At 40.7% G+C, this 27,163-nt stretch overlaps 1 protein-coding gene across 2 annotated transcripts in view; it reads right to left on the reverse strand.

Moving 5' to 3' along the window:
* Positions 1 to 27,163, reverse strand: part of ccser1 (coiled-coil serine-rich protein 1) — a 188,157-nt gene that overhangs the window by 103,335 nt on the left and 57,659 nt on the right. Inside the window, exons 7-8 of one of the 2 annotated variants that reach the window (XM_033619612.2) lie at positions 19,328 to 19,502; positions 12,390 to 12,467 (exon numbers count right to left, since the gene is read on the reverse strand). In XM_033619612.2, coding sequence (XP_033475503.1) covers positions 12,390 to 12,467; positions 19,328 to 19,502 — 253 coding nt within the window. The remainder of the gene's footprint in view (positions 1 to 12,389; positions 12,468 to 19,327; positions 19,503 to 27,163) is intronic. The other variant, XM_033619613.2, reaches the window with a different exon arrangement.

Below are 27,163 nucleotides of genomic sequence, written 5' to 3' on the forward strand. Positions count from 1 at the left end.
AAACATGATTGCCAGCGAAAGTGAGGGTGCTTTCACATCTAGAGTTCGCTTGCTTTCAGGGACTAATTTTGTTAGAAAGTTGCATAATTGCCTAGAGTCAGTTCGTGTTCTCTCTGCAGCATTTACAAGCAGACCAGCTAAAATGCCTGTGCAAGAAAGCTGCTCTTGATTGGTCAGAATTTCCATGCAGGCAAAATCCAAGAAGTAAACAAAACGTTGAAGAAGAGTACACCTGCAAGATGAATGTGACACCTTCTAATGTCACAATGGAGGGACAACTACGCAGGTTGATTTTAGCGCTGGTCATCGTGGACTATATTGCTGTCATTGTTCATTTTAGGCAAACCGTGACCATATAATCCTGGAGTGTCACTACATTTTAGGCTACCAGCATAGACCCTTTTACTGTTAGTAAACAATATGATGTTTTTTGGTGGGCGGGGGTTAGCTGGAGGTAAAACAATTCTCCACAGACATTAGCCAGTGCTAGCTAGAAAGTTCTGTTGGCTTGTTTTAGACGATGGAGGAAGATGAAGCAAGTAGTGCATTCAGAAATACTCATTCTCAGTGTTGGAGCACACTCTCACACAAACTGGACTATTCTTAAATTCATAACACTGTTGGAATGTACCATTTGGTTATCCGACTAGCGAAAGCTAGCAAAGCGACTAGCGTAGTGAATGTGTGATTAACTTAACCCTTTGTTACTTCATATAGAAATATAACGCTCCGTTTCTTTGACCAACAGGGCTCTCATTTTAGTGTAGATCAGACTGAAGTTAAGAACGCACCATGTCAGGTCACTCTCCCGGACTGCAGGTGTTACTTGAATAAGATCAGACTGGCCGACCCGTATGCTGTCACTGGATGACAGGATTGCTGAAGGTGGGATGGCCAGTTTTGTGATTGATTACTATGTCAATATTACAAAGGAGGACGACACTTGAAGAGTTTCCTCCAGTTTGTTTTGCTATCAAAGTTAACATTTGCTAAGGCCCTAAAAAAGTTACTCCCCAGTTTCTGATTATGTGGACATGATAACTCTTAATACACACAACGTTATTCATCCCTACAACAGTAAATACTTTCTCCCTAACCTGATATGAAGTGTGCGCAACACGTGAGCATTTCTGATGTCCTTTCATCTTACACATTTAACCATAATTGTCTTTGTTTTTGTTGATAGGCAGTGGCAGCTGGCATGTGATAAAGTTTAAGTTTTCAGCCATGACTCCTTCTATTCTGGCTCCCAATAACACAACAAGACAGCATTATATGACTCAAATGTAGCCTACAGCCCTGTGGTGGAGAATTGTGTTTTGCCTCCAGCTAATAAAATGACGTCATTGTGACGTCGGCCCTAAAAGGGTCTATATGTAATTTGGCCATGACAGTGCCTCCTCAACAACTTTAGTTCTAACAGGATGACAAGGAGGTGAAGGTGGTTAAGACACGATAATTATGTAAAACTTAGTACGGACACAAAACAAACACAAAACAATAAAGGCCCATCTTTTAAGATGAGCTTTAAGCTGCTATTTAAATGTCTAAGTAGTATCCACAGATCTTCGGCCCAAAGGGAAGCAGTCCCAGTGTTGTGGGCAGCTGCTTCAAATGCTCAATCACCTTTAGATTTTAATGTAGCTTGACTAATAGCAAAGGATTCTTGGTCAGAAGATCTAAAAGAAAACTGCTACTGGTGGTTCAGAGAATACGTAAATCACACACGTACTGTAGGCAGAGGTCTGACCATGCAGAGGTCCATATGTAATCACAAGAATCATAAACTGAAATCTAAAAGTATCATGAGGAAGCTAAGACATGTAAGAAATTAGTTCTTTGGTTAGATCTAGATCAAATAGAAGTTTTTGACATGAGCATACTGTTAAATAGGATGAATAGAGAGAAATACCTATTTCTGAAGCTTCCATACATATTACGTACAGTATTTCTCAATATATATATATATATATATATATATATGTATTCAATTGATCCTTAAGTGCAAACTGCAAATGACCTCTAATAGGGTTTGGGTAATATGGTCACATATGTAAAAAATACAAAAAAAATGAAGTGTGTTGGACGATGCCAGCATGTGACTAAAAATTGCTTAATTTGTCAGTGTGGTGCTGATGGGCACTTTTGTCCCAAAATGCAGTGCAGAAGAGAAACAGAGGAGCAACTCACAGCTTTAAAGACAAGAGGAAAACAACTGTGATAACATGTTGGTTTAATCCAGCAACCACTTACCACACAAAACAAACAAAAAACCAGTAATGACTCCTTGGCATTTTACGCTTTTTTGTAAATTTCACTGGCTTCATTTTTTTTAAATGTGAAAATTGGGTCTGAAAAGGGTCATTTTCCAAACCCTTTCCATTAGCACATTTTCTGTTGGTACAAAACACTAAAGCAGTTTAATTCTTTGTATACTTAATGCTGAAATAGTGCACATTAAAGGACAGCTCCATTATTTGAGATTTCTATGTCACTCTGCAGTTTACCAATGGTTTTTCTTTGGTTGACATTTTGGTGGAAGCCTATATGTTTCAACACCAAAATGCTATTTCTACAGGCTCTTCTAAAAACGTATTCCCAAGTCAATTGACGTAGACTTCTGCATGATGACCTCGCTACATATAAACCCCTAGCCCGCCTAATGTGCCTCCTCATGACTGAGTCCTCTTTGAGAATTGCGTGATATTGATCTCCCAAATCAGCTATATTCCTCTAATCCTCTAACTGGTACAAAAGCTAAGCACCGTACTGTTAGTTTGAAACAGAGAGCAACACAATAACTCAAACAAACTAATCAATAGAGGCAGTGGTAGACCAGCAACTCCTGTGATCTGTGAGGTAAAATTACTGTTTTTTGTCAAAGGAAAACTCTGGCGCCTTTGAAAACAGCATTATTGCAGCTTTAGTTCCCCATCTGAAAGGGCTGTCTGACAGCAAGGTAAAGTGGTGACTATGGATAAGTCCCTCAGACAAGCCCACAGTGCTTTAACCGACGTCACTGGTTTTTGCTAACAGCTAAGTGGGAGTTTCCATTTAAAAAAAAGAACGCAGATGGAGTCGACCTTTATATACATAGTACTTAAAGGTGGACTTAAGGTAAGTGTACTTAATATCTTGTCTGGAACTGGAGCACAAAAATTGAGGAGAGAAAGTGCCTCACTGTGGGCTGATTAAGCCAAATAGACATGGAAAAAAGTGATCTATTTATAATATGTCCATCCTATGTCTCACACGGCTGCTTGAATAACCTATGGTTAAGTACCTAACTCTTTAGATTCATAGATGGACTCAAATGCATGCACAAAACTGTGCAGAGACCCAGTATTAAACTGCCTACCTCTGGCATGAAATATTTGTTCTTGTCTTTATCTGTCTTAAGTCCTGTCTGCTAGCTGTCTGTGTTTATCTGTCTGTCTTACTGACTTTAATTATGACTTTAATAGCATACTATTTATACACGCTGTCAGAAGAGGTCATGGGGAGCAGCGTAACTGTAAAAAAAAAAAAAAGAGGAGGTGGTGAAAAATGTGTCATTTGCACATACAGATACTGTATCAGGCCTTCAAGAAGGTACAATTAAAAACTGTGACATTTGTCACCTGTCGTCATGAGTTTACTCAGCTGTCAGTAGACGCTAACGACCTGGTGACCATTATCTCCCCTGTATGCTACGATTCAGCAGCTTTGAAAATAAAAAGTTTGGTACATCTGGACACATACTGTACACAGCAAGCTGTTTCTCTCCTCTATAAACTGAAGGACATGTTCTGTCTGGTGAACAGCAGCACTCATGTGATGCTATAGGTACTCTATCTGTCCCTAGCACCTGAAAAAGCAGTAAAGCTGACACCTCACACACAAAGACTTAGGCAACCTGTCAAACCAGTTCTCTAATATTTATGCTGTTTGAAACACAAGAGAGATGTCACCTTCCTAGATGTCCTAAAAATAAAGCAATCCTCACTGAGATAGAATTATCCCTGAGACATATTAAATATAGCACAAGAGGTTATAAAAATTAGGCTAGTTAAATGCAGTGAAATACTGTACTTCTACTGTATTTAATGTTACTGAGACAGTAACTCAAAGACACATCAATTATAATATAAAAATGAAACATTAGAGGTACAGAAGCTGGCTGTACAAAGACAGCTTCTAACTACGACTTAGATATAACAAATAGTCAGACTTCAGATATAATTCTTGAGTATTTTGACTAGGATTAATTGTCTATGTGTTCTCAGTGACTTAAGACTCCTATGAAACCAAGAAAAAATGTCTTTTAATCTGCTCAGCTCCACTCAAACCAGCAGAAAACATATGCCTTCTGGAATAATTTCAACTGTCATCAAGGAACTGTGAATAGTCAAAGCTGAGTGTTGTGGCAGCAGAAGTCATATATACGTATGATACTAAGCTGCTGCTGCAGTCTCTTAAATCTCTTTCTGTAGTCATTACTCACTCTATAACTCTGTTTTCTTCTTATCAGCAGGTGTAATGGATTGTTACTTCAGAAACACAGCTGCTAAATGTGGAGATAGCCCGGGGCAAAGGGTAGTAAACCTGAAACTTTCTGGGCTTCCTTTGCAAACAACACAGCAGCATCTTGACAAGTCTAAGAAAAAGTACTGACCTAACGCAGTAGATCAGTCTAACTCAGTGGTTCCCAAGTGGGTTGCGGGCCCATTCTGGATGGACTGCAAGTGACTCGCAAATGTGTCAAGTTTGTAAAGAAAAACACTGTATTTTTAAGTACAGTAAATTTCCAGAACAGAGCTTTTATTTTGAAGTGCTGATTCCTGCTGTAGAGTGACTAATAGACAACTACTTGACAGAGACAGCAAACATGACCAAACCCAAATATGATACTCCAAAAGTAGCCTATATTAAGCTTTGGTTGTATATCACAACTGTAAAATACACCACACCATAACTATTTAAGAGGTACCCACAGCGAAAACTACTCTTGCGCACAAATAGGAATAATCCTCAATCTGGTTTGGATTTTCCTCACTATTTAAAGACCCACCCAGCTAACAAAGCTTCCTCCTGGTCTTCATGCAGCTACTTGTGGTGGGTATTATGCACTGAAGACCACTGGCTCAGGAGAGCGACTAGCAAGCTAGCTACTGGCGGAATGAATAATTTGAGATGCAAAAGTCTATTCAAATTTCAGTATTCAATGTTTTGATTGCATCTGAAAAACTTGTTTCACAAGGTGAGTTTTCATTCAAATGTAGCAAAAACATGGATCCAAATCTTCAGAAAATCAGCAAAAGAAAATTTGAATTAGTGTGCTCTTCCATCCACTACTGTTATGCGAATATTGTTGGGAGTTGGTTCCTGTAGAGAAGCAGTGGGAGGCACTAATTCTCCAGTCAGGTGCTACTGCAGAAGAAGAGCGCCAGTCAAACCTCAAAAAGAAAATAATGAATGTACAACTACAGAGAGCACTCTGGATAATGGAAAGAGAGTTCTGAACAATTACTATTACAGCTATGTGCTTTTGGAAGAGTTTGGGCAACAGCTCTGTGTGCATTCACAAGCATATTAAAAGCCTCCGGAGACGACGAAGAGAGGTTGCAGTGGCCTATGCAATGACGGTACATCATGACTGTATGTCATCATTTATACACTAAACTGTTGGCATTGCACTTTGTCAGATTTACCTTTCATGAAACACCAAGTTTTCAATCTTGCCCATGCATTCTTACATTTTTGACATTTCCACTGAGTTTTTTTAAGAGCAAATTGAAAATGCGCATAAAAAAAGAGGTGGATGGAAATGCACCCACAGAAACAGAGATTCAACAGAAAATATCAAATTCAGAACAGCAAATCCCGAGAACTCTTTTGATCACCTCTCCCTCTCTTTCACACATTAACACACTTGAGTTTGTGACAGTGTGTGAGGAACTGGCCTAGCTGTTAGTGTGAGGCTCTCACAACAAACAGAAACAGTGTTTGGGGAAGAGATTACCTGGAATGAGAGAGCCAAAAAAGAGACAAAGATGGAGGGAGATAGAGAGACGAGACCGGCAGTCTGTTCTGTGCCCTTGCTTCTCCTAAAATAACATTTCATATAAATTCATATAGAGTATATGTGTGCGGCGTACATTTTTTTCAATGATTTATCATCCTATCTTGAAAATAAAATTGTGACAAAAGCAGCAGATCGTGTCTTTGGGTTCTTTTTTACTGATGAATGTGCCTGAGATGCATTCTTTAGCTGTGTCCACTCACTATGACCCAAATACATTTGGATGCCGATGATTGGTGCACATGTCACGGGCCAGAGGCCAGCGTATGATAGATATTTCTGGCACTCAATTGTGGTGCTAGTAATATTGTGTTACTTATTTTGCAAGCAAAAGTAGTTAGAAATGAGCAAATGAAAACAACTAAGGATTTTTTAGGCTTTTAAAATAAGAAACAAGCCTAAGCAGCGAAGAATCTGCAGAGAGCAGCAGTACGAGCTTGAGTCTGCTAATGTTACTGCTGCTAGCATTAAGGTTACAACAGTGGCTAGCAGCAGAACGATCTATAATTATAAATTTGCAGTCATTATAATTATACATTATTAATTTCTAATTATGCAGCATGTGACAAAGTGATAAATGTTTGACTATAAAAAGAAGTTCCTGGTGTCTGCTGAAACAAAGGTGAATGTACACAAGTGTCAATTAATTAGGTGCAAAAGTTGCTGTCCTAGACTCTTTTTTTTCCACACACCGGTGCTCTGAATACACCTCTGGCAACAACTCCAGTGTGAGGTTTTTACTTCAGTCTTCTGAAATACAGTAGAACACTTTAACTGGGACAAAATCTGGTAAAAATCATGTCATATGCATTGGGTCTAAATTAAACTGGGGCGCAGCGTGACACTGCAGCCTCTCAGGTGGCTACCGTAGATTATTTTTACACCCGCGGAGTCGTTTTCTGGAGTGCCAGGACAAATTCTCCTCTTCTCGCCCCTCCCACAAACCCTCTTTTTCTTCTTCCCCTCCTGTCTCTCCTTCTCTACCGCCCACCTCTTCAAACTCTTACATTGTTTTTCCTCTCCCACCTCCATTTCTTGCACTGCTGTATTCATTTTCGGGTTATCTAAACTTAATGTCTTCGAACTGAATGCATTCTCTTTGTATGCACCTCAACTAGAGCTTCTACATTTTCCCCTAAAGCCTTTCCCCCTCATCCCTTCGCTCCTCAATCCATCTTATAGTGGAGTAGAACAATGTCCTATTCTCAGCAACTGTTTCCTCATATTCAGCTTCTCCTCATGCAATATGCCCTCTCCATCTTTATGTTGTTTCTTGCATGCCTCCAGCTCTGTCAAAGGGTTAGCCTTTGCCTCCCACCTTCTTACTCATTCTCTTCTATATATATATATATACACTCACACTTCGTCTACCTGTTTCCATCTCCTGCCTAACCTCAATTCCTTCAGCTCTTGCTGTTCTCTCCCTGCTCTTTATATCAATGTCCATGCCACTGCCACTCCCCCAGTCCCTCTCCTTTTGAAAGACTACAGTCCACTCTCACTTAGGTCAGGAGAGGTTCAGCATATTTAAGATGGACGCTCTATCACTAATCAGAAAAGAACAATAGCCTATTATCTCTGTTTATGACAAGAATCCTGTCCAGTTTTTCTTAACACTTGGATGCCAGCTGGTGCTTGTTCTTTAGTAAAAGTTTGGCAAACAAACATGTTAATAATCTGGCGCATAGTTTTCTTAATATTTAACAATGAAGTGAAAAAGCCTTAAAAAAAAAACCTAAATCTTCACATTTTCTTCCACTCGAACCAAGTTTCACTGAGTACCTTGTAACAAGGCTCAGATATGGCTACATAGTTGAACCCTGTTCTTAAAATACAACTTACTTTTTTCTAGGGCTGTAATGATTTCCACTTCTAAACTGATTCTAAATCAGAAGTCTACCAAAATACGCTTTGGATTCCAATCACTGAAATCAAAATGAGGATCTGTGATCCGTCCCCCATCCGTTGTCAAGGCATAAAACCAATGATCATTGATTGTTACAAAACAAGACTTGACTTGTCTAATGGCATGGTTACCAATGAACAAATGCAGGCAAATGACCAATGTCTGCCAAGGCGATAGTAGTGCTGAATGTGGGCAGCGCCTGATGTGACAGTAACATTAGCTAGCTTACAAGCCAATTTGCGGTATTTGCCCCTTCTTCACTGCCTAGCTTCCTTGCTAATGTTGTCTAGCTTGGTAATAATTACTGCAAAATATGATGTTATTGGTAGGGATGTCCTTCGGCCGCCGATATTAGCAAAAAACGGCATCGGATCGGACTGCATGGAAAAATGCTGATCCAAGAACTCCGATCCAGTTTTTCACGGAGTCCGCTCCAGGTTTTCCGGCCTGCCCAGCGCTCCACAATTCAAGCAGTCCATTCCAGTGATCCACTCCAGCACTTACTATCAATCCACCAGGCCAGCATGCAGACGGCAGACACACACATGGAGGGTAGGAGGAGTAGCGGTCAACTTAGTTAACTGACTATTTGTTTTCTGCTCTGGTTTTTTGAGAGTGATATTTTTATTTGGTTTACACTCTTACTGTTTAAGTAAAGAGCACTGATGGCATTGTTTTGGGCACAATTAGTGAAATTGGAGCCATGGATGGACTACAAAAACACTACTAAAATAACTGAAAAGGAAAGGCTGCACTGTTTGTTAAATGTCAACAATGTCTTGTGGTGTTAATCTGTTTTTTATTTATTAGGGGGCCAAAGCACAAGTGTGTGGAGTCTTGCTGCTAATTTAATTTCATTGTTAGACATTTTAAAGATTTCTTGTGTTGATTTATTTTCTATTTATTAAGGAGCTAAAGCAGCCAAAGCAAACCAGCTATATTTTTTATTTAATGTTAATGTTCAAGTTTAAAGTTTGTTTATTGAACCCTGTTAACAATAAACAGGTCAGTTTCTCATACCAACTGTTGTGGATCATTCTAACTAACCTGATTAAGTAGTTGTTCTTGTTAGAGTAACATCGCTTGATCAAACCTTTTCTAACATGACTGACAACAAAATAAGTGAATATGTATAGTACGCGCTTGGATCGGATCGGTATCGGCCAAAACTCAAGGCTGTAATATCGGTATCGGATCGGAAGTGAAAAAAGTGGATCGGGACATCCCTAGTTATTGGTACATTTTTCATTTTCTTATGTTCCATGCCTGTTTCCCGCCTCACTGCCAGCCAGGCAGCATCGCTTATGTGGGGCAGTTTGTATGTTTCATGGCAAACACCATACAATATTGGCTGGTTAAACACAGCAACAGTCAAAGTCTCCTCCACACATACCTCATTACTATTGGCTGAGGCTGCAACTATGTAGAGGATAATCAAAGTTGAACTCAGAAGCAAATCTTTATTTGCCCCTCTGCTCAGATAGAATGGAAGTGAGCCGGGGCAGGTATTTGCCAATGTTAATTTCGCTCATGTGTGACTGTACCTTTACGATGCCATAACCTTCCGTGCAAAAAAAAAAAAAAATGTTCAAATCAAAAACTGAATTGAATTGTGACAGGACCACCTGTTACAGATGTGTGGTTTGTGTTCCCAAAGTCAATAATGAAACCCAATTTGTATGACTGTAAGTGGTCAGGTCCACCAAAGCAGTTTTTTTAATGCTTTGCAATGGGAGTGCCGCATATTTACGCTGTGCTACAAATACAGGCAGCACAACAAGGCACTGGGCATGAATTTTGCACTGAGCACTCCTGGTTGGGCATTTTTTTTCTGAGTGCCAAGAGTTGTTAAATGTTCAACTTCGGGTAAAAACGCTGAGCTTGTCACTTCAGCCATTCAATCACAGTAGAGGAAGGACAAATACCGCAAAGACAAATCATTAAATCTGACATGTACAAGTGCTGAACAAAGACAACAGGGGAGAAATGTGTTAATATATGTTGCCTCTCATGAACCCACACTGACCAGTGCATCCTTCTTCTCTCCCTACATACTTCAACCTTCCCCTCAAGCAAAGCAAGTACTCTTCCTTGTGCCATCATGTTTACTTCTGCAGATATCCCATATCATAGTAACCAGACACAACCAAAGCATCTCAGCTGAAAAAACACTGCGCCTCTAAAGTGCTCTCAAACACGCCCACCTGGGAGGGGTGCCTGGTGTTTTCAACCAGGAAAAAAAATGCTTTGGTGGACACGGGGCGTAATACTTTAACACAAAGATTGTCAACCTTAAAAACCAACTGTAGATTTCTGGTGGATCTGTACACAGCATTGTTGTAAGCCTTATCCACAGACAGAAATTTAAACCTTTAGATCCATTTCGTATTGCATTTTTTGGTTTTGCTACTGAATTATTTACTGGCTACAAATCAAGTCTTTATATTTGTGGTTTGGACTGTTTAAGCAGACACTTGCCCTAATTTCTCTCCAACCTCACTCGATCAAACTCTTCCAGCTGTCCACCTTTCCTGTCCGTCCACCCATACATTCCTTCATGAAGGAGTTTGAGCCAGAGCTGCTGTTTTCATGCTGTGTCCCACCCTACATTTTTAATTTTTCCTTATCATCCAGCTGCCACTGATATTCCATGTAGGTCAATAAAGAGGGCACGCACTCACACAAACAACCACCCTCTCTCCCACACAGACAAATACATGCACAAAAACTAAGACGCACTGACAAATTGCACCAACAAAACATACAGTATGTAAAGCCATGTAAAAACACCCAGTGTCACACAGATAAAAGTGCATGTACACTCACACACACTCAATGTGTTGGCACTACTTAGACACTGAGGCCTTAGGTTGTGGTTTTGTTTTACTGGACAACATTTTAAGGGGCTTTTACTGTCCTGTATATCCCTGAATATGTGATGGAGGGTGGGGAGATTTAAGAAAGCGCCACAGAGTTGAGAAGTCTCGTCCCTACTGCTCCTCTATCCTATAATGGTCTGACAAGAACTCTGTGGTGCAAGAACTAAATCCCAGAGAAAAGCTTGACAAAAGACCTCCCTTGGTAAACCTTGCACAGACACACACACACACACACAAGCACTCACACACATTCACACACACTCCCTGCAGAGATTAATAAATATCATCCAGATCTCACAGCTCCAATGGGCTAGGTTGACAGAGGAGGTCGGGGGCCTGTCAAGGCAAGCATCGCACTTTGTCCCTCTCTCATTGAATCTATCCCCACCTCTCTTTTTGATTCTCTCTTCTTTATATTTCCCTCTCTTCCTCCCTCCCTGCCTGGCCCGTCTTGCTTCCTATTTGATCTTTTCATGATTAATTAGAAGCTGGTTTGGAAAAAGGCTGTTAATTGTTCTGATAAGGGTAAAACTGAAGGAGACACACGGATCAAAGGAGGATTCAGTTTTATATTTTTGATCAGAGACAGACTGCTGTGTTCTTTTAATTGAACTGGCTGGCTCCATGGAGCTGAGGGTTGTGTGAGTAAATGTTGCCCAGTGTAGAGCTGGATTTGTGGCTCACTGAAAGCACATCCACAGAGCTCTACAAACATACTGTATGTGTGAATAAAATGATGGCATAAAGTGTATTTTCCATGTTTTAATCAGCGCTCTTGCACAACCAGAAACTGCAACTTCTATGCTCGTAGTGTACAAATCAGAAGCCCAGGTTTTATCTACTGACAAATCCAATAAAGTTCAGGTCAGTTTTACATCACAGCAGTCCATTTTTTCCTCAGGGTTTGTTTTTTTTGGGTGGGGAGTTTTTCCTCATCCACTGTGAGGGTCCAAGGATAGAGGGTGTTCTATGTCATAAAGCCCCCTGAGGCAAATTATGATTTGTGATACTGGGGTACATACAGAGTCTCTAAACTACAGTTTTAGCCACAACTTGTAAACAACTATTCCAATAACATTAAAACAAGCCCACTACAGTTTATAACAGAACTTTTGACAGCAGCCGAGTGGGAAATCGGACCCTGGAACTATAAGACAGCCAACAAAAATTTATGGCCTGCCAGAAATCTATCCAGTTGTCCTAGAGGCCGATCGTTGATCGCTCAGGCAATTAATCAGGCGTCCCAACCCCCCTTAAAGTGCGTGTGAAACGACAATCTATCAGCAGAAATTTAGCCCAATTCTAAAACTAGTCAGCCCTTAATTGTCTGCCTGTCTGTGACAGTTGGATTAAACATTGTTATGCTTGAGAGACACTAAGGTGAAGTGTGGGTGATGCTTATATGCAAACTTGTTAATGCATGCCAATGATATTTGGTCAAATGTTGGCCCACTTAACACTCAGTAAACATCTCTCCTTTACTTTCAAACAAAAATGCACAAATTCAGTGTTGTGCTAATTCACAAAATGGTCGTTAAGTTACCTTAAATGGAAGGGACTTCTCACTGCAGGGGCTGATGGGTAGGGACTGGAGGCTGCTGGCAGGACTTGTCTCTGTGCTCTGCACAAGATGAAAACATCAATATAAAAATAACATCATTGTAAGTGTTGCTGATAAACCAGCGATGTGCCCAGAATTACTTTCACAGGATCAGTCTCAGTTAATATTCGTTTGTTTATAACAAAATTAAGACACCTGCAAGTATTTTCACTTTAATTCTTGCAACTTAATTTTGTTGTTAGGCACTATTGGCAAGAAAATAACACAAAGACGTTCTGTGGCTACTCATTCAGAAACAAAATAAGGAGAGGAATAATAGACAAGTATCAAGATAGATGTTAATTCAAGACGTTATTGTAGTTGTGTGATTTCACATGTAGCCTCGTAATCTAAGTTTGAAGCACAATTTTTGTTATTCTTGCTTTCAGAGAACATAGCTATATAAATACAACTTAATGATGTAACTTCTTCTACCTGGTTTCTTACATAATCTCTGTGTTTTCTAACGCCAGCTGTGATCAGACACATTTTGGCTCTGCTCCTCGACACAGGTGTCTAGTGGGCAGAGAGCAGGGGCAGCTAGAGGGGGTTCCAAACAAAAACACACCGCACAGTGCACACAGACACACACACACACTTCTTAAAGACAGCAGACGCCGGTCTAAATGTCACCTGTGAGGGCTTATGATCGGACAGATGGTAAAGCTGGAGAGGATAAAGTCATGTCTGCAGGCGGGACTGCTGATATTGATGTAATGCTGCATGGTAAGGACATGAAAGCACACACAAGGAGGATGAGACAAGTTACATGGTGGAGACGTGACAGAGGACAGGAAGGGTAAAGTCAAATGTGAGCTGACTACATGTTCCACACACTTAGTTTCCTGATAAGGTCTGTTTCTTGCCATCTGCTGCCCTCTTGCAGATTTATATGCAAGCCAGCCCCTGTTGTTGGAGAGAGGTGACAATACTTACAATCAGGACACTCTAAAAAGGTGCTTTTTCGGCTAAAATCCTGATTCTGTTTGTGCATATCTTTTGGCCTGGTTTCAGATTTTGAAGGTAGCTCTGAGAAACATCCGAGCCCAAATCTTTGCACAGCATAAACTTGATGGTTTATTGGTTTGGCTGACCTTTTAAAGAAGCATACCTCCCTATCAGAATTATAGGTGCGCTATGGCGTCAGGCCCTCAATGTGTCATCGGTGATCAATGCCTTTCCCCATGTGGAGAGACAGCCGCACACTCACTGACGCCCAAACACTCTCCGTCTCCCTCTCTTTTCTCTCCAACACATGCACATTCTCTTTAAGGTCACCCCTGTCCCACAGGCCTTAACACACAACTGTCCCCACAATTAGATGTGGTTCAGTAAAAAGCCTTTCAGATTTGAGAATGGGGAAAGCTGCCTGGGAGCTCCAGATTTAATGACTTGCACTACCCAGGAGCTAAATGTCTAAAGATGATGAATGGCCTAAGAAAGGAAAGCAGGTTTTGTGGTTTGATACACCCATTTAATCACATTCACACATCAGTTAAATCAAGAAATGAAAACCTTCAAATAACTCAAGGTGCATTCACGCCCTCTCTCTCTCACTGACATTTGGCTTTTCTTATTGGAAGGCAGCACCATTAACAAAATACTGTCATGCAATTTAGTGAGTTCTTTGGCAAACACTGGGTGAGTTTTCTCTTTGTTTGTTTTAACCCAGGGCTTCAGGAGTTCTCATGCTAAACTAAAACTGAAATGATTATGCTTCTGTGTTTAAAAAGCTGGTGTAACGATAGCCGCAGAGATGAATGTCACTGCCTTACATGTAATAATAAACAAAAACATTTCAGCTACACTTCATCATACCGACAGCTATCCTCGTAACAACACTGCGCTGCTAAAAAAGATTTTGTAGAGGCAGCAAAGAATAAGCTGCTGCCACAAGTCAAGCAGCTGCCTCAGGGGTCAGAGTCACTGGGACGGACGGAGGGGCTACAGAGGCACAAACTAACAGGGCCTGGCGGTGCATGTGTGGATATTGCACAACCATGCCCACAAAGACTGTGAGTATATGCTGTAACAAAATAGGACCGTCACAGTTTTGCTCGAATCCATGGCTGACATTGACAAATGGGGATCATTTTGTTAGGCAACATTAATGCACACATGGACAGTGGCATTTCAGAAATGTTCCTCCATGCAGCCAACAGGATAAACTGCTGAGAAAGAAACAAACTGAGGATGGATGGAGTGTCTACAGCTGCATTAAATATGCTAATCCGACAAATATGATGCACAACACACAAATTATATGGTGTGATGTATTATCTGGCCTGTTGGTCATGCATGTCATGTGTAATGATATGCATTCTTGTTCTTTAATTTTCAAATTTTAATCCTTTCTCACACACAGTGGAGAGAGATGACAGGAAATGAGGGAAGGAGAGATGCCACAGACTGCCCAGTTTGAATTGAGGATACTGAGGTTTGTGGTCTGCATCTTAACGGCTCCATGTCATGACCTTTTGAGAGCAACCGAGAAACTGACATGTTGTGTTACTTCTTATCATTTTATTCACTGCTTCTCAGTCTTCTTGCTGACAACTGTTGAGCTACATTAGACTTTTCTGACCAAAAAACTGGCTAGCATCACTGAATGTAGCATATGCTCGTTTGCTCTCTCAGCTGGCAACAACACTTTCAAAAAATTAAAAAGTCCAATGCTCAGTCTAGCTTAAGTTATAAAACTACATAATTAGTTAAAATCTGGGCAGTGAAAGAAGATGGCAAACTTTGTCGAAGCAATGTTTGTACCAAAACTGCTGCATGATCCTGACTGTTAGCTGACTTATAGTATTGTATTTTTGGGACACCTATAATAAGTAAGTAATGTAAATATCAATTTTGGTGTGGTTTGGTTTGGTTAGGAGAGGAGAGGAGAGGAGAGGAGAGGAGAGGAGAGGAGAGGAGTTTGCTAAGTAAAGTTAACTAGAATTACTGCCTTGGGGTTAAACTAATGGTGAAACTTCTCCCATGCACCGAGTATGCAGAAGACCAAGGGTGGCTGCCACGAATACATGAACAGCCCTGACTAGAGCCAGTCAGTACGTTTACATGACATTGGAGAAAATTGATTTATTGTGTTAGTCCGGCTAAAACCAGACTTTTAAAATACATGTAAACATCTGAGTCTGACTGAAATTGTACTAAATCGAATTTCTTTTTTAAGACTATTTTTTGGCTTTTTTAGCCTTTATTAGATGCGACAGGTTGAGCGTGAGGGGCAGAGAGAGGGGAGACGACATGTGGTGGGGGGCCACAAGTTGGAATCAAGCCCGTGGCCACTGTGGAAAGGATACAGCCTTTGTACATGGGGAGCGCCCCCTAAATTGAATTTTTCAAGGTCAGACTAACACACCTAGATAATGCCCCTGGGAGTCAAATTACTCCTGCATGATGTAATAGGTCAACCGGAAAAAGGTCCAATACTAACAAGCTGAAAGAGGACATATTGCCACCTATTGGAGCGGCGTCTGACATACTCTTGTCAATAAGTCAGTTCCCTCCTGTGCTTATAAACTGGGACAAAGACAGTAGTCCAATTAAATGGCCTAGTAGAGCTATGACCGTAGCTCAACTTAACTGTGCATGTAAACATACTGAGTGATTGATTTGTCCCTTGCGGACTACTGTAGAACAATATGGCAGACATCACAAAAATTCTTATTTTCAGGTGATTAAAAACTATTGAAAACATATGAATCTTACATATTTCTGCCAATAGATGCCCCTAAATCCTTCACACTGGACCTTTAAATGCCTCTGCCAAGCAGTCAAGTTGCAGTTTACATCCATGTCTGTCCAGGGTCAAACATTTAGTGAAAACTCAGTATTCAATAAAAGGTATTAAGTGTATTTTTAGGCTAACTGGAAGTTTACACTATACTATCACTATATTGACATGTAGGTTATGATTCCAGTGAATAATTTCCATTAAGAAACATGCTGCTGTTGCTTAGAGACTGTTTTTGCAGAGGGGTACAGAGGACTGATAGAGACCGTCCTCACTTGGTGCAACAAAAATCACCTGAAGCTGTCAGTAAAACCAATGAGCTTGTAGAGGTGTAAATCACAAGTTTCATCACAATACAATATTATATTATATAAACAACGATACCGTGTGTGCTGATATCACAAAGTCTTCAACAATACAATTTCGATTCAATACAGTAGCCTGCGACTGATATTAGACGATGTCAGTAAATATCCTTATTGTCTCTTTCATGGCTGCTTACCATTATCTGCCTGACAAAATGCCGCTTGGACAGAAATGGTGATGAAGACGTGCCATGGGAATTTGAAAATAAAGCCGTATCTTTAAGATGATGATGTACATCAACATTTTTACTTTGCATCAGTGATATTGGATCAGTTACTGTTGAATGAATATTATGAATGAATTCGGATCAATGAGCTTGTCATTGACTACCAGAGGAACAGGTTAGAACACAAAGTTGTAGCCAGGACAGTAAACAACACTTCAAATATGGATGTTGCTGCAAAGAAGCTGCATATTCTAAATCATGGATGCTTCACGATCATCTTCATACCGACAGCACAGAGGATCTATTCAATCAGCACAGTTTCAAGGTGAGCAACCAAGGTGACAGTCGCCAGTACACTATCGGACCAAATGTCTCTCCTTCTGTTCCTGAGATATGGCGTTGAGTAACTGCCAGGAGAGTGTTTCTGCAGATCATAATGATGTCACAGTGAAGGTGGCCTTTGACCTTTTGGATATAAAATGTCATCACTTCATCAATTCATTCCTTTGGACATTTGAGTACAAATTTGTCATAATTAGAACATGAATTCTTGAGTTTTGTGAGGTCACAGTAACCTTGAGTTTTGAAAAACAAAATCTAATCAGTTCAACTTTATGTCCGAGTGGACATTTGTGCCAAATTTAAAGAACTTCCCTCCTGGCATTCCTGAGATATTACATAGCAGTGGGATGGACAAACAGATGGACATGTAATAACACAACAAAAGAATGGAACAGAAGATAGGGGCTCAATACCAGAAGGTCAGGCAAATAAAATGCAAAGCATACAGACATGCCGAGTCACCCTCCCCCTGCTGCAGAATGGATTACATCCGTTGATGGAGGGTAACAAAATTTGCAAGTTAATGACACAACAGAGCAAGCAAAGAGGGCAAAGTATCCCCTCTTTCATATTCATGTTCTGCTGCTGTGTTGTATCCTCTCCCTCTCTCGCACTCTCCTCAGTCTCTCCATCAGCACTCTAGTTTACGTCTCTCTCCGCTAATTATTATCTTATCATTTTCCTGTCTCATGTCTCTCTCACAGTGGTCCTGAGAGGAAAACAGAGAGATGAAGAGTGAAGAGAAAGGGAGAAAGTCATACATATGCCTCTGTGGACTGTAATTCACAGAGAGGTTCTCACAGCTGGCTTTGATCTTAGTTTAGAGGTACTAATGGTGGGGTATTAGGGGAGGTCTGGTCACCCTTTTATATGTCTTTTTGTGTATTTGTATTTGTGAGTGTGGGTCTGTATAATATTGCTGTATTTTGTAAGGGTTAGTCACCCATGTAGATTACAAGAAAACAGCAGCCAGACATTGATAATGGATGCTCTTTCAGCTCAAATACTGGAGCATATAGTATCACTAACATCCCTCTTTGGTATGTAAATATATACACTTTCAAAATATAGGGACAAAGGGTATTTTTAAGCACTTTCATTCCAAAACCAAACATGTATATACAACACAATATATTAAACACCACCAAACATAAACTCCCACATAACTAGTTCTGTTGAAGTTGTGCTTACACAACTTTGAAAAACTTGTTCAATTGTTTAGGCCTCTGACATTTTCCAAAAGAGTGTAATTATTTTTCCAGCCCGGCCTGAACTCTAAAACAGGAATTCACAATCAGCGGTTGATTTTATGACTGAGAATCTGCCCCGAGTCAAGCTGTCTGCAAATTGCAATTACCCCAAATAAAGCATGCCAATCACATTTAGAACAATTTTATGTTCCTCAAAAAAATCTCAACAAATGATAAAATGTAAATGTTCTACAAGTTTAAAGGCTTGAATATTATAACGCTCTATTTACATTCCGGTGCGAAGCAGTCTCACAGTTAAAGAGACTGCATGACTGCACAGGGCCATCAATATGGTTTCCTGGCTTTTACAGTTAAACCTTCAGCAGCTATTGCTACGTGTCAGTGCTTTACTAAGTGACCATTACAGGTAATCACGTCTATAATGATGTGGATGTAATTTTACTAGTTTCCCTGATACTCGCACTGAAATGGCCTCACAGGCTAAGGTAAAACTTTAGTTTTAAGCAGGCTAAAGCATTTAAAGGGCAGAGTGATACTCTGAAACAGGAGGATTAGTGTGTGGAGTGTGAAGAGTGAGTGTGCGTCTGTGTGCATATAAAGAGTATGATGGCAAATGCTAGAATAAGCTTCCCAGTTTCCTTCTCCAAATGTAAAATCTGATTAAATTAACAAAACAAAGTGATTACAGAGACCTTTTAAAGGCAGAAAAGCATCCACTTTGAGATGATTTCATGGAGCTGAAATAGAGCTGATTAAAACAGGGAGAGGAGAATCTGTCAGTGGAGCACTGAACTGTTTTGGTTCGAAATGCCAATTGCGTCTTATGAATTGCTAACCCCTTACCCTTACTGGTTTAAAACAATTTAATGCATTTATGACTTGATCAGAGAGGAGTCTGCCACAGTGATACAAGATGAATAACAATGAATTTCGGCTTCTGGTTGTGTACTCTTGTGCTTTGTGACAGTCAATGTCTTAATCTGAGTTTAAATCCATGTTAAGAAGAGTCTCCATGCCTCTGTGTGTGTGTGCATGCATGTGAATAACCCACCTCCTGCAGCGTCCGTCTCAGTCTTAAAAGCAGGGTTTTGACAGCAGTACAGTCCTGCTGCATCAGTCGGAATGGAAGAGTCTCCAGTCCTGGTGGTAAGGGTTCATCTTCCCTCCCCAAACCCAGCCCCGAGCTCCAGTCAGCAGGCAGCAGGCTGGTTGGACGGCTGGGCTCCCTGGAGGAAAGATAGAGTGGAGGGAAGGGAGAGAAATAAAGAGATTTAAAGTTACCATGAGTCAGTGTGAAAACTCGATCATTGACCTGTCTTCTCTGCTCCCCACTGCTCTCCACAGGCAACCTGCTCATCCTCGCCTTTGATCGTTACTGATGGTGTACATGATACATTTCACAGTACTGTCAAGATATCAGCCACTTCTGAGTATGCCTATAGTTCCCTGAATTCTGCGAATGTGTGGCCCAAAAAATGCACAAACGTGGTCCAAACAATAAGTTGTCATCATGCAACATCATAAACTGTACCTTCTACAGAGCAACTGAAAAGAGGAGTGGTGATACACACATCTCCTTTTCACAGATTTTCAGTCTTGCAAAAGACACTGTGAAGATTTGTGTAAATTCTATACAAAGTGGCTTTAAAGGGGCTCAATGTGAAATTAAAAGCGCCTGAGTTGTCTGGACGCAATTCTCAACATGGTGGGCAACTATCTGCTAACTGTGCTGACTCCATATATGGTGCTAAACACAGCAAGAGTGCTAACACAGTGAAGCTGTTGGAACTGGACGGTGAGCGCTACACTTCTGAGGTGACGCCTGCCCAATATCAGCTGGCATACCGTCCTTTGAGCGCAGTATAGAGCGGCAGCATGCACTAACATTGATGCATGGTGGGATTGGTTTACTACAACAAAGCAGAAAAACCCCACTTCCACCAAGCACTACGATACGGTACAGTCCAGTTCGGTAGACTTTTTCTTCCCGTTTCCACTGTGAAAAGTTGTGGATGGTACCAATGGGACCGTTCCGTACTGTTCCCATTTTTGGTCCCCCCTCTGTTGGGGTACCTAGCACACAGATCTGGTACTGAAAGGTGGAGCTGTGAACACTGCAGTCCGTTGATTGGTCAATAGCGGACGGTCACTCTGCTCAGGGCTGAGTTGTGCCTGATTTTGAGGCTCATTTAACCACTGTTCATTTTGTGAAGAGTTAAGTAAACTATAATTATTTTTAATTATCCCATCAAAACAGACTCTCACTGCAGCCTGTTATTTTTTTCTGAAAATGTCAGCATGCAACCTTGTTCTGTGGACGACAAAGGAGGTGCAGACTTCCCTCTGGGTCACCGGAGAAGAGCCTTGAAATATAGTGAGTGCTGGACAGAGCAGTGAATGACAACAACCCGGCCCACATTTAAGAGTACTGTTTGCAGTAGGAACGCAGGGTCTAGGAACAATGTCTGAAGGGTTACTTTTGGTTCCAAAGGTACCATACTGAAAGTGTTTGGTGGAAACGTGGCTTAAGAAGCTCAGATAACAGCACACACAGAGGAAGCATGACTTCCTCCTTTGCATAGGACGCAGGTGGTGTCCAGCAAACGATGTGGGTTTTGTTAATAATTGGCAAACTTTCTGGGGAAAACCTGGTCTTATTAGGAGAGACGGCATTCACCCCACTTTGGATGGAGCTGCTCTCATTTCTAGGAACCTGGCAAATTTTATTAGTAATTTAAATCCCTGACAACCCAGAGTTGAGACCAGGACAGAGAGTTGCAGTCCTAAACGCCTCTCTGAGCTTCTAGTTCAGTTACCCAGCCATAGTTTTCATAGTTTTATACAAACGGTGTCTGTCCCCCGACCACCTAAATTATTTAAATCTAAAATTAAACAAAGAGGAGTTGTGCATAACAACCTCATAAAAATTAAAACCTCTTCTGTGACAGAAAGACAAAACAGGAGAATTAAATGCGGACTGTTAAATATCAGGTCTCTATCGTCTAAAGCAGTGTTAGTAAACGAATTAATATCAGATAATCATATTGATTTACTCAGTCTCACTGAAACCTGGCTGTGTCAAGATGAATATGTTAGTCTAAATGAGTCCACTCCTCCCAGTCATAATAATACCCACATTCCTCGAGGCAGCGGCCGAGGAGGGGGAGTTGCAGCCATTTTTAACTCTAGTCTGTTAATCAGCCCTAAACCTAAACTAGATTATAATTCATTTGAAAGCCTCGTTCTTAGTGTTTTACATCCGACCTGGAAAACCTCGCAGCCACTTTTATTTGTTATAGTGTACCGTGCTCCTGGCCCGTATTCTGAATTTGTATCTGAATTCTCAGAGTTTTTATCCAGTTTAGTTCTTAAATCAGATAAAGTTATTATTGTAGGCGATTTTAACATTCATGTCGACGTTGATAATGACTCCCTGGCTACCGCGTTTATCTCATTAATAGACTCCATTGGCTTCAGTCAGGGTGTACATGAACCCACTCACTGTTTTAACCATACCCTCGATCTAGTTCTGACGTATGGAATTGAAATTGATAACCTAAAAGTCTTTCCACAGAATCCCTTGCTATCAGATCATTATCTGATTACTTTTGATTTCTTTTTACTCGATTACACGCCACTTAGCAACAGTTACTATACTAGATGTTTATCAGATAGTGCTGTCACAAAATTTAAGGAAAAGATTACTTCGTCGTTAAATTCAATACCAATACCTTCAGTAACAGAGGTTTCCCATGCCGACTTTAACCTCTCCCAAATTGATCATTTTGTTGATAGCGCCGTAGGCTCGCTGCGAACAACGCTCGACTCTGTAGCTCCTCTTAAAAAGAAGTTAACAAAGCAAAGAAAGTTTGCTCCTTGGTATAACTCTCAAACCCGTAGGTTAAAACAAATATCGCGAAAATTTGAAAGGAATTGGCGATTAACCAAACTGGAAGAATCTCGTTTAATCTGGACAGACAGTCTCAAAACTTATAAGAGGGGCCTCCGCAATGCCAGAGCAAACTATTACTCAGCATTAATAGAAGAAAACAAGAACAACCCCAGGTTTCTTTTCAGCACTGTAGCCAGGCTGACTGAGAATCAAAGCTCTATTGAGCCTTGTATTCCTTTAGCCCTTAGCAGTAATGATTTTATGAGCTTTTTTAATGACAAAATTCTAACTATTAGAGGCAAAATTCATGACCTCCTGCCCTCGGATGGTAGGCCTACCTATCTAACCTCAAACACAGCTGTAGAATCTAATATATATTTAGATTGCTTCTCCCCAATTTCTCTTCAAGAATTGACCGCAGTGATTTCTTCATCTAAATCATCAACGTGTCTCTTAGACCCCATCCCAACTAGGCTACTTAAGGAGGTCTTTCCTTTAGTTAACACTCATATATTAGATATGATCAATATATCCCTATTAACAGGCTATGTACCACAGTCTTTTAAGGTAGCTGTAATTAAACCTCTCCTAAAAAAGCCCACCCTGGATCCAGAGGTGTTAGCCAACTATAGACCAATATCTAATCTTCCCTTTATGTCAAAGATCCTTGAGAAAGTAGTCGCAGACCAGCTGTGTGATTTTCTCCAGGATAATAATTTATTTGAGGAATTTCAGTCAGGATTTAGAGTGCATCATAGCACTGAGACAGCTCTAGTTAAAATTACAAATGACCTTCTGATTGCTTCAGACAAAGGACTCGTCTCTGTTCTTGTTTTATTAGATCTTAGTGCGGCGTTTGACACAATTGACCATCAAATTCTACTGCAGAGACTGGATCACTTAATTGGCCTAAAAGGTTCAGCACTAAGCTGGTTTAAATCTTATTTATCTGATCGTTTTCAATTTGTTGACGTTCGTAATGAATCATCCTTACGTACCAAAGTTTGTTTTGGAGTTCCGCAAGGTTCTGTGCTCGGACCAATCCTATTTACTCTATATATGCTTCCTTTAGGTAACATCATTAGAAATCACTCTATAAACTTCCATTGTTATGCGGATGATACACAGTTGTATTTATCGATGAAGCCAGAAGAAAGTAATCAATTAACTAAACTCCATAACTGCCTTAAAGACATAAAAAATTGGATGAGCACCAATTTCCTGATGTTAAATTCAGACAAAACTGAAGTTATTGTTCTTGGCCCCAAACAACTCAGAGACTCTTTATCTGATGACATAGTTTCTCTAGATGGCATTGCTCTGGCCTCTAGCACTACCGTAAGAAACCTCGGAGTAATATTTGATCAAGATTTGTCTTTTAATTCTCATTTAAAGCAAACCTCACGGACTGCATTTTTTCATCTGCGTAATATTGCGAAAATTAGGCCTATCCTGACCCGAAAAGATGCAGAAAAATTGGTCCACGCTTTTGTTACCTCAAGGCTGGATTACTGTAACTCTCTATTATCAGGTAGCTCTAGTAAGTCCTTAAAAACTCTCCAGCTAATTCAGAATGCAGCAGCTCGTGTACTAACAGGAACTAAGAAACGAGATCATATTTCTCCTGTTTTAGCTTCTCTGCACTGGCTCCCTGTAAAATCCAGAATTGAATTTAAAATCCTACTGTTAACTTATAAAGCTCTAAATGGTCAAGCTCCGTCATATCTTAGAGAGCTCATAGTGCCATATTATCCCACCAGAACACTGCGCTCTGAGAACGCAGGGTTACTCGTGGTCCCTAAAGTCTCCAAAAGCAGATCAGGAGCCAGAGCCTTCAGCTATCAGGCTCCTCTCCTGTGGAATCATCTTCCTGTTACGGTCCGGGAGGCAGACACCGTCTCCACATTTAAGACTAGACTTAAGACTTTCCTCTTTGATAAAGCTTATAGTTAGGGCTGGCTCAGGCTTGCCCTGTACCAGCCCCTAGTTAGGCTGACTTAGGCCTAGTCTGCCGGAGGACCCCCTATAATACACCGGGCTCCCTCTCTCTCCCTCTCTCTCCCTCTCTCTCTCTCTCTCTCTCTCACTCTCATCCTATTACTGCATCTTGCTAACTCGGCCATTCTGGATGTCACTAACTCGGCTTCTTCTCCGGAGCCTTTGTGCTCCACTGTCTCTCAGAATAACTCATACCGCAGCGGTGCCTGGACAGTGTGACGTGTGTGGTTGTGCTGCTGCCGTGGTCCTGCCAGATGCCTCCTGCTGCTGCTGCCATCATTAGTCATTAGTCATACTTCTACTGTTATTATACACATATGACTATTGTCACACAAGTATACTGTCTGATACTAATACATACTTTCAACATATTGTACCACAGTAGCCAGAACTATAACTATAATATTATTACTTTCATTAATGTTGTTGTAAGCTACTGTCATTACCTGCATCTCTCTCTCTCTCTCTCTCTCTCTCTCTCTCTCTCTCTCTGTCTCATTGTGTCATATGGATTACTGTTAATTTATTATGCTGATCTGTTCTGTACGACATCTATTGCACGTCTGTCCGTCCTGGAAGAGGGATCCCTCCTCAGTTGCTCTTCCTGAGGTTTCTACCGTTTTTTTTTCCCCCGTTAAAGGGGTTTTTTTTGGGGAGTTTTTCCTTATCCGCTGTGAGGGTCTTAAGGACAGAGGGATGTCGTATGCTGTAAAGCCCTGTGAGGCAAATTGTGATTTGTGATATTGGGCTTTATAAATAAAATTGAATTGAATTTATTCCACTGTATCTTCACATAGCATACAGTGGTTTGCTGCTACATTAAGATACAAGATATACTATGCAGAATTTTCCTAAAAAACAATGTATAGACTCAAACAGACATAATCCATCATTTGTGACCCTCCCTCAGTGTTTGCTGGTGTATTTTCCAAAGAAACTCTGCTCTCCTCCTGTATTTTCTTATTTTCTTCTTATTTTTTGTGCTCGGGCGGTTATGGGTGTGTACCCCCACAGTGCTCAGGTGAGGTCGGACTATAAAAAGGTGCCAGACCGTAAGCAGCAGGCATCCAGGAGACACAGAGCCAAAACAAAAACACAAATATAGCAAAGCAAAACGCCAAACCAGAGTGGATCTGGGGTCTGTTTTTACTTTGACTTTCGCTGGTGAGTATGGTTACAAACAGTAACCGACAATCCTGCAGTATACCTTTAATGCTCTGAATGTCGCATACAGTACCTTTAAATAACACACAGTAAAAAGACAAGAGAAATAAAAACACAGATGAGAGATTTCTACAGAGAGGGGAAATAAGACAGGCTAACAAAGGTCAGATGGAAACCAAGACCTGCAACACAGCCAGCTGCTCCTCAGGACTCCCTAAGGACTTCATTTTAATGAGCACTCATTTCTCTAATAAGTCTGTTTTAAGATGATTTAAAACAGACAACACGAGGTGATAACAAACTCCCACACAAACAGACAAAATAAAAGCACACACAAATGCCTGCGTGTGTAGACGCACGTTCACACTAATGCATTCAGAGATCAAAGAAGCCAAAGCACACGAGTCCATCTTCTAATCCTGCGTCTCACCATCATTATCAACTCAAAAGGATACTTCACTGTTAAGAGCTTTGATTCATTATAGCTCATCACAGCTGTGTGATCCCGTCTTTGTGTCCCTGTCGTATTTTTGTGAGGATTCTTAATGTAGTGTTTTGTATTATTGCGTGTCCACAATTATTCTTCCACAGAGACAACCCTGTGTATGTGCTGATTGTGCAACTGTGACTGTGTGTGTGTGTGTGTGTGTGTGTGTAGGAGATCTCTCGGTTGGAGAGCAGCATATCAAACACCTTTCTAATTAACAAAGCTTTCGATGTTAAGCGCAGGAGACCTCCTGGCCATTTGACAAATAGAAGGGATGAAATCTCTCCAAAAAAGGACAAGTTCACGAGTCACTGTTTAAGGCCTGATTATCACCAAGCCTCCAAACCTATGTAACACTCTATCCCTCTGCACAGCTGCAACATTTTTTTGCAGTGGTGTGGGGTTGGACTCAGATACACATGGACACAAACAAAGGAGAGATCAAACAAGGCACTGTTTTAATTAACTGTCCCATTTGAGAACACAGTCCATTAAGCAGTAAACGGTCCTCTGGAGCAGTATGTCTTTGGTCTCCGGTGCATGGCCTCTGTTATTTGTCTCACCTTCAGCACCTATTTAGTGCTGCAGAGGACAGATACTGGGAAGAACTTTCAACAGGAGTCAGGGGTGCTCAATGTCAAAGCACTCCTCATCTTTCTTTGCCTTCCAGCCAACACTAAAACTCAACTGAAGCACCACAACTAAAAACACTGACCTTATCTATAAAAACTAATATCTTCATAGTCATTCGTGGCTCGGAGCCCACTTTACTTGTTCTGCCTGTTTGAGAGTTTAAGTTTAACCAGAAGCAAATTTTTAACTGCTTTACGATGTTAGACCACTTTATATTCCACCAGACTTTGGCTCTCCTTCTGCTGGGTAGCTGTAGCTGTTTCAAAGGAATTATGTGACTAATGTTTTCAATTTGGTTGGTTACATCTTTGCCTGGCCACTAATGCCAAATACATTAGGAAAATAAATGCAGCAGCTTACTTTATGATAGTTTGGGCATTATAAATGTAAATGCATGATGGGTGCATGGCTGCTGTGGTGTATAATTTTGACTTGTTTTACTGCAGTGTTTGATGATTATGGGGTAGTAAAAGATACACTGTGAAAAACAACTTTTAATTTGCACATTCTCATTTTAGGATTAACATTTAGCCTCGGTTAATAGTTGTCCATGGATACATTCAGCACTCTCTTCACACAGCAGCAATTATGAAAGAAGCTGTCAAATTATGCTTAACCTTTAAAAGTCCAGTATGGCTATGTTCAGGGGTACAAAGAATGCTATAAAGAAACAAGTTTGTTAGTTTGAATGCATGTCTGGTTAGCTATGGATT

This window comes from Epinephelus lanceolatus, chromosome 9 (genome assembly GCF_041903045.1).
Source record: "Epinephelus lanceolatus isolate andai-2023 chromosome 9, ASM4190304v1, whole genome shotgun sequence".
Classification (NCBI taxonomy): Eukaryota; Metazoa; Chordata; class Actinopteri; order Perciformes; family Serranidae; genus Epinephelus; species Epinephelus lanceolatus.